Source organism: Macaca thibetana, chromosome 1, assembly GCF_024542745.1.
Source record: "Macaca thibetana thibetana isolate TM-01 chromosome 1, ASM2454274v1, whole genome shotgun sequence".
Lineage (NCBI taxonomy): Eukaryota > Metazoa > Chordata > Mammalia > Primates > Cercopithecidae > Macaca > Macaca thibetana.
In genome coordinates, this window is record NC_065578.1 from 15,765,560 (window position 1) to 15,773,173 (window position 7,614).

A 7,614-nucleotide genomic window follows, 5' to 3' on the forward strand; every position below is an offset into this window, starting at 1 on the left:
GTTCTGGTTCCCAGAGCCAGTCCTGGTCTATGCATCTCCCAGATTTCCATTCAGGTCCCTGTTCAAATGTCATCCTATCAGGGAGGCCTGATTACATGATTTAAAAGAGCAACCCCTTTCCTCCGGCACTCATCATCCTATGTCCCTGCCTTGGTTTTCTCCTTAGTGTATATGCAGCCTAGGTACTAGGTTCAATGTATTTCTTTTTAAAAGTGTCCATTTTCCTTTGCTAGAATGTGAGCTCCATTAAGGCAGGCATCTGCTGCATCTCCAGCACCTAGAACACTGCCCAGCCCAAATATTCTGTAAATGTTTATTTCAGGAGTGAAAGAACATATCCTGACCATTTTTTTTTTTGGTGTGTGTACATATTTAGTTTTATTGTAACAAAGCAACTTGTATACTTTTAATGTTTAAAACTGAGCATCATCTTTCCTTTCCAGTGAAACAAAAAGAAAACTTAAAAATAAACAGGAACAAAATTACAATAGAGAATGTCAAGTCCAAATAAGATGCTACAGGTTCTGCTGATGCTCCCATTGAGTGGCAGGACTCAAGCCATCATTAGGAGAGAATTTATTTTTAAAGTGTCGTCTTAAACTGCAAGGAACATTGTGCCCTCAGGGCGTCTTTCCAAGGTCTTGAGCTACCTTGTTCCACCCTGATGGCCCCGACCACATTCTTCCTGAAGCCCAGCTCTACAGCCCCAGGACAGCACATCCGCTCTAATCCACAGGTAGTGACAGCCTGGGACACTGTGTTGCAACACTTATGAAGCCATTGTGAGGGCTTGCCAGGAGAAGATATGATGACTGATGAATGATTTTGCCAATGGAACCAAAAGAGAGGTGGATCAGATGGACTGTGTACTTCTCTTCCCAGCCCAGGCCCAAATCTCAGCTCCCCCTCTCATTACGAAGACCACACCCACCATGGGTTGGGGCCTGGAACACATTTGTCCGTCTTATCCCTGGAATCACTCCCCTAGTCTCTAACATAGGTATGCAATGGGCTTCGGAATTTTTTTCCAGAGTGGTCCTTGTTCCTCCTGGGCTTGGAACCTTTCCAGAACTTTACCTAGCTTGGGTGTTGCCTCGTCCTCTGCCTGGCCCTTCACTAGGGGTTGAAGGTTAGATCTGGGTCCACCTTCCCCCAGGTCCTATGTAGGGTTCTCCTCTCAAGCAAGTCCTTCCCCCAGTCCAGCAGCACAATGCTAGTGCCTCCTTTGAGTCTTGTCACTGAAGCCATTCTCCCCCAGCCCACAGGTCCCTTGGAGGTTCATGGCTAGTGTTGACACTGAGCTTGAATGTGACTTTGCCTGAGGACGGGGGTCACTCTCCCCAGAAGGCAGCCATGGCCCCAGCTGACTTTCCCTTCCTGGTCTCTGATTTAGGAATAAACTCAGCTGCTTCATCTTTCAAGGCCCAGGCCAGGGAAGTGGGGCAGGGGCATGGGCAATGGCACCCTGTGGCCTCTGAGCTGCCATTGGCAGAGCCTGGTGCCCGAGCCCAGACTAGGGATGGTGGCCTTTGGTGGTCCAGTGCAAGCTCTCCTCTTATGTCCATGCCAACCTCTTTTTCATCTTTTGTTCCAGTCCTGCTTCTTCCAACAAGACCCACGGCCTGGACCCCAACAGCATCAGTGGACACAGGCTCTAGTTGGCAACACCTGGGAAACTGGGAGGAGCTTTCTCTTGGGGGCTCTCATTTATCCCCAGGGCAGATAGGGACATGAATTGTCCTTCTCATTTTCAAGACAAGGACACTGAGGTCCAAAGCATCCTTATTTTCTTCCTTGTCAGGCTCTGCTCTGGTGTACCTCCCATCTCCCCTGGCTTCTGGCTGGGACCAAGAGCATCACTGCCTTCCCATCTTTCACTGTCTCCCTCAGAGGTGGAAAAAGGGCTGTGGCAATACACTGGGTCAGGCTCTCTCCCTTCCCTCCTGGAAGGACAGGTGCCTTCCTGAGGCTGGGGGTCTCCTTCATTCAGAGTTTATCAAACCCGATGTGAAAGGAGATCCAGTCTCTGGATGCTTCACTAGAATCTTCTAGTTCCTCAACTTGGTCATGGACCTGAAAATGTGAATGAGGCAAACCAGGTGACCGCACCTGGCACAAGGAGGGCAATTATGCTGTCACTCTGAAGTGCTGACTGGTGGTGGCTGCCCCAGCTTCCAGACTGGAAGATGGCTACAGATCTGGGAATGAGTGCAACGGTCAGTTAACATGGGCAGGGCCAAGGAGCAGGGTGGCGCTGGGATCACATAGTTTCTTCCCTTTGCTGAGACCTCCGTGTATCCTTAGCAGACCTTCACCAGAAGATAGCTTGGTACAATGGGTGCTTCTCTTTCTTCCAATAAGGAGAAAAGGAAGATGGGCTTTGGTACATTTTCTGGCAAGCAAGAATCTCCTAGGCTGGCCCCAGCTTCAGCTGTTCTACTTTTCAAACCACCACTCCCTCTGGCCAGGCTCCCTGGGGCTCCCTGGGCTCCTTCCTAGTCCTGTCCAAGTCACCTGCCTCCATCTTTCCCACCTGTGTGTCCCTGTGCTTCTGGGAACTGTGGAGGTGGGGCCCAGTGGCTGATGTTTACCAACGGGCACTGATGACTCAGAGAGCCAACCCCTCTCCAGGGCAACCAGGGAGAGGCTGCTGGGGTCAACTGGCTCCTAGAATTGTGATTGCAATAAGGCTATGCCCCCTACGCTTTGGTGGGGTCCTGGTGTATCCCCCCAAGAATTCAGAGTTGAAGCGAGGGCGGTCATCCCTGAAGACATGAATGCCTTCTGCCTTGAAACACAAGCTCCTGGTCCTCTTTTCTGCAGTGGGGCCTCTGCAGCCCAGGAAGGGTAAGACTCGTCTGAGATCCATCCCTCTCTCCCCAGCCAGGGGAGGAGAAAGGACTGGAATTCACCTCTTGATGGCCACATTCCTGGGTTGCCTGGTGATTGCCTAGAAATGGCCTACAGAGATGGCTGGCGGTGAAGCCCTGTGGCCCCCAGCTTTGCATGAGGAGCTCAGTTGAGGGACTGCTAGACCCTGGTCTGAGGCAAATCGGGGGTGGGCAAGGTCAGGACAGTGGGCAGGAGGGTGCCCTGCGGGGCCGGGAAGCTCTGTAGCTCCTTGGGCACAAACCTGGGTGAGACAGAGTCTGCTAGGAAGCAGAGGGTGCTCCGGCGTCCCACGCAGTAGATGAGGTTGTCCACCACCGTGCACTGGAAGGCATCCGGGTAAGGCGTCCGGTACGTGGCACACTCGTACCAGAGCCGGGTGCTGGCGCTGCAGCGGTACACGGCGATACCCAAGCTGCGGTTGAGGTCAAAGCGGTAGAGAAAGCCATTGACCGCCACCATCTCGGCCGTGCGGTCCTTGCTGCCCCCGGTGGGGCAGGCCCACCATCGCTGCTCCTGCGCCGAGAAGCGGAGCAGCAGGAAGCGCAGCGAGCCGCCGGTGACGAAGATCTCCTTGGCACACGCCGTGGCCGTGTGCGCCAGGGCGAACGTGTCACTGGGGAGCGGCGGGACAAAGTCCCAGCGGTCCAGGCGGGGGTCATAACGCTCCACCGAGTTCAGACACTCTCCGCCGATGGCGTACAGGTGCCCGTCCAGGGCCACCAGCCGGCAGTGCGGCCGGGCCTGGTTCAGCGGGCACACCTCGCTCCAGATCCCGGTAAGAGGGTTGTAGCAGAAGACGCGGCTGGAGGGCTGGTGCCCGGGACCCTGGCAGCCGGACACCACGAAGAGATAATTGAAAAGACTGCAGATGGCACAGCCCCGGGACACGGCCTCGGGGGGCAGGCGAGCCAGCGGGCGCCAGACATCCTGCTCATCGTCATAGCAACAGAGGCCGCCCGAGTCTTCCTTGGGGCACACGTCAGCCACCACCAGGTACTGGCGGCCCTGGAGCCGGCGCTGCAAGATCAGCTCGCGCTCTGCCCCGCTCAGGCACCCGTAGATGTCCGGGCTGCGCAGCACCTGGAGGTAGTTTTCGCTCATCACCTTGTAGGCCGCCTCTTTCAGGGACTCCAGGTTGTGCCTCTTGGCCAAGGTCAGCACCTCATAGCAATTGCCCAGATCCAGGCGGACCTGTGGGGCTGAAGCAGGGGTGAGCGGTACATGGAAGAAATTAGTCCCGGCCACCAGGTGCACATGGGGCTCCCGGCTGCTTCTGTCTGAGTCCGGCAGGGCGCCCGGGTCTGGGCAGGGTGGAGCGGGGAGCCGGAAGCCATCTGGCTGCAGCTGCAACTCTGGGTTCTCCGCTATCTGCAGGAGGCTCTCCTTCCGGCTAAAGCCTCGGTTGGAGGGCGACGGCCCTGAATGTGGGGAGGCGGCTCTTTCGGCTGCACCCTTTGTGTCACCGGCTTGGCCTCCCGAGGCTGCCCCTGTTCCCAGGGACCCTGGCGGTGTCCTAGGAGATGGAACCTCAGTCAGGGCTGCTGTTCTGGGAGCCAGCCTGCCCTGGAAGATGGCCTGAGACGTAGATTCCACGTAGTAATCGTACACCTTGCCTTTGAGCCTGGGCTCAACCCCCTCCACCTTCTGTATGAAATTCTCCTCCATTCGGACCCGGGCTATGGACGAGAAGGTATAGGAGGCGTTGGGGGCTCCCTCCTGCTGATGCAGGGTCAGGCCAACATCGGAGGCAGCCTGGAGAGCCCCAGGCTCTTCTCTGCTGACCCCTATCACACGGGTGAAGACCCAGCTCTGGTTCATGTCTCTGCTGCCTTGCAAGGGAGCCACGTGGTGACAGTGGGGAGGTTCCAGTTGCCCTAGCCCTGGATGCTCAGGGCGTTTGCCGTCCTGCCATGGAGCAGGCTCACCACCGGCACAGGTGCCGTCGGCTGCTGCAATGAGTCCAGCTGGGGAGCTGTGCGGTTCACTGCCCAAGTGGGGGAGATGGGGAGGGTCAGGGTTACCGCCAACAGCTGTTCTGGCTTCCTGGCCGCGGCAGCTAGGAGGCACCTGCTCAGAGTCCGAGCCCTGCCCGCCCAGCTCCTCACCTGAGCCTTTTCTCTGGGGCTTCCTGTCTGTGGAAGTGGCCCCCGTGACCAGGACACAGGGCCCTCTTGGATTCTCCCAGCTGCAGCCCTGTGGTGCTTCAGACCCCTTGCTGCTCCTCCGGCGTCTTGGCCCCCTCTGCAGAGCCCCGGGAGAAGCCTCCTGTGCAGCAGGCTGCCCTGAGCCCTCTGCTTCCTCCTTGGCTTCCGCCTGGGCATTCCCACCCCACCTCTGGGCTGGGGCAGGCCTTGACTTGTACAGCCTGTAGGCCACAGTCACCAGGAGTAGGGCAGCAGCCGACAGCACCACCTTGCCCGTCAGCTGCATGTCCAAATGCCAGTCCTGGGCCTCTGCTCCTCTGGGGAACATGCTTCTCCAGCCAACCTGGGGCTGAGGAATGCCAAGAATCTGATTAATAATTGCCCGGTAGGGACCAGTTCATGGGTCCTGCCGAGCGGAGGGGAGGGAGTTCTGAGCTGGCTTTGGCTGGCCAGCCGAGGAGAGGAGTCAGAGCAAAGGTGACTTTGAGCTGCAGAGGGTGGCTGCTGGGGCCCAGAGCTGGCAGATGCCAGTGGCTGGCCTCCTTTGATGCTTCCCTGGTGGCGGGGGTGGGGGGCCTGCCCAGGGGCTGAGCTTGTGATCGGCCAGCTGAGCCAGCTCTGTGGCCAGCAGCTAGGGGATGTTAAGAGTATCCAATGGGCATACAAAGAAGGAGGAAGCTCTTAACCAAACAGTCACCCGATGCCAGGAAATGCACGGGGTGGGTTATTCTTTACGAGTGTGCTTTATTTTCTCTTTTGCAAATCCACTGGGCTCGCAGGCTTGGGTGTGTTGACTCATGGGCAGGTGGAGCCCCAGTAGGCGTGGATGGGGTCATTCTTGTGAGGTCTGCTGGTCCTCGCAGTGGGGTCAGCTTTATGCTGGCCAAGCAGGGGACAGGAACCTGGCAGTGGAGTCTGGAGCCAGGGCATGCAGCCAAGCCACCTGACCCAGCCCTTGAGTGCCTTTGCCCTCCTTCCCTGCCTGACAAGTTTATTAAGAGAAAACAGCCTTTCTGAGAACAGTGGGGAAAGACGTTGCATTAGTGCTCAGATCGGGGTTAGATGTGGACGCATCTTCTCTTTTAAAACCAGACAATCTCCTATGGTGAAAGACTGAGGGAAGACTCGCATCTCCCAGAGCCCCCTCACCATCTTCCTTCCCCCATCACCGGTGCTGTGGGTCCTGGACCCAGACTACCTGGCTCTGCTACTTACCAACTATATGACCTTAGGCAAGAGATCTCACCACTCTTTGCTTCATCTGAAAAAGGAGGATGACAGCATATGTACCTCATCAGGTTGTGGTGAGAACTAAATGGGCTACTAGAAATAAACACTGGGGCAGAGCCCCCCCATCATGAAAGCTTACTAAATATGAACTATTCTCCCCTTCTCCCTCCTCTTCCTCTTTCTTATCATTGGCACCAACATCGCTAGTATCAAGTGTCATCAGAGGACCTTCCAAAGCACAGAACTAATTCTACCTTTTTCCTCATCAAGGTCCTCAAAGAGTCCCCAAGGTCCTGTGCAGGGGTCTCAAACTCTTGCTGCCTATGGGGGCTGGGCAGGTAAAATGAACAAGGGAGGACCCCTGTCCGCCCCACCCCAGCCAGTGGTATCAGGCCAGGTGGCACAGCATTGCCTCATCCTCCCACTGTTTCAGGGAAGCTTAGAATCCTGGTAGTGACATCATCACTCTCAATTTTAAAATGTTGGCATCTGATTCAAAAATGAAACTGAAAACCACTCTGTGGGCCACAGGAAGCACACACATGGAAGGAATTTGGCTTTGAAGGCTGTGACTCTAGGAGACAATCCTGACTCCCTATGCCGACGTTCACAACCCTCGATGTACCAGCTTCCGTTTACTCTTCCAAATTCATCTCCTGATCACTGCCTAGCAAACCGGGCTCAGGGTGACTTCATGGCAGGGAAGGCTGGCGGACATCCCTCTGTCCCATCAGAGTTGGGTGAAAGGCTGTGTCTGGGTCTTCTTTCCTGGTGCCTTCATCCATCCAAGATCACCTTTTCTTCCTTTGGGTTTCGTGTTCTCTGATGCTCCTCTTTTAGGCTTGGCCACAGCTGCCTTATCATAAAGTGCATTGTGTGCAAGATTTGGTCTCCTGCTGCATTCCAAGTCCTTGAGGACAGGCTGTAGCTGGCTCAGCTGTGGACCCTAAACCTATGTGGGGCTCTGCATGATTTGGGACAGTAGCCAGCAGGGATTGTCTTTACACTGAGTGGATTGGGGTGGACACTCAGGATGAAGCTCATTTCATCTCATCTCATGCTCACAGCTGCTTTGAGGAGAGACATGATTGTTATCCCCATTTGACAGGAGAGGTAACTGGACCTCCAAGATTATGTCAACTGGCTTGTAAATGGGGACTCAAAGCCTTGTTTGCAGAGTCCAGAGTTTTACAGACCTGACTTCATCCAGCAGATGTGACCTCTTAGGAAGTCAGGTGTCCTCAGCCTGTCCCGCTGGTGACTGTCAAGAGGGGTCCCCTGAATTCCCTTTCTTTCCATCCTGGTCAAAAGAGTGCCTATCAATGCAATGTGCACAAGGATCAGGAGG

At 55.5% G+C, this 7,614-nt stretch overlaps 1 protein-coding gene across 2 annotated transcripts; it reads right to left on the minus strand.

The window, feature by feature from the left end:
• Nucleotides 1–361: 361 nt before the first annotated feature.
• Nucleotides 362–5,416, minus strand: KLHDC7A (kelch domain containing 7A). Of its 2 annotated transcripts, XM_050790745.1 has the most exons (2): nt 3,134–5,410; nt 362–2,350 (listed from the first exon to the last, which is right to left on the minus strand). In XM_050790745.1, the coding sequence occupies exons 1-2, from the start codon at nt 5,362–5,364 to the stop codon at nt 2,218–2,220; spliced, it is 2,364 nt and encodes a 787-aa protein (XP_050646702.1). In that variant the 5' UTR covers nt 5,365–5,410; the 3' UTR covers nt 362–2,217. The 2 variants fall into 2 exon arrangements, with proteins under 2 accessions (XP_050646702.1, XP_050646709.1); XM_050790752.1 differs by having other exon boundaries at nt 362–5,416.
• Nucleotides 5,417–7,614: the final 2,198 nt, after the last annotated feature.

What these genes read in the sequence shown, in the direction of transcription:
- KLHDC7A (XM_050790745.1), bottom strand. Translation starts at nt 5,364, where the DNA reads ATGTTCCCCAGAGGAGCAGAGGCCCAGGACTGGCATTTGGACATGCAG. An exon ending in GCAGACTCTGTCTCACCCAG is followed by an intron (nt 2,351 to 3,133) that starts GTTTGTGCCCAA and finishes CCTTATTGGAAG; the next exon opens with AAAGAGAAGCACCCATTGTA.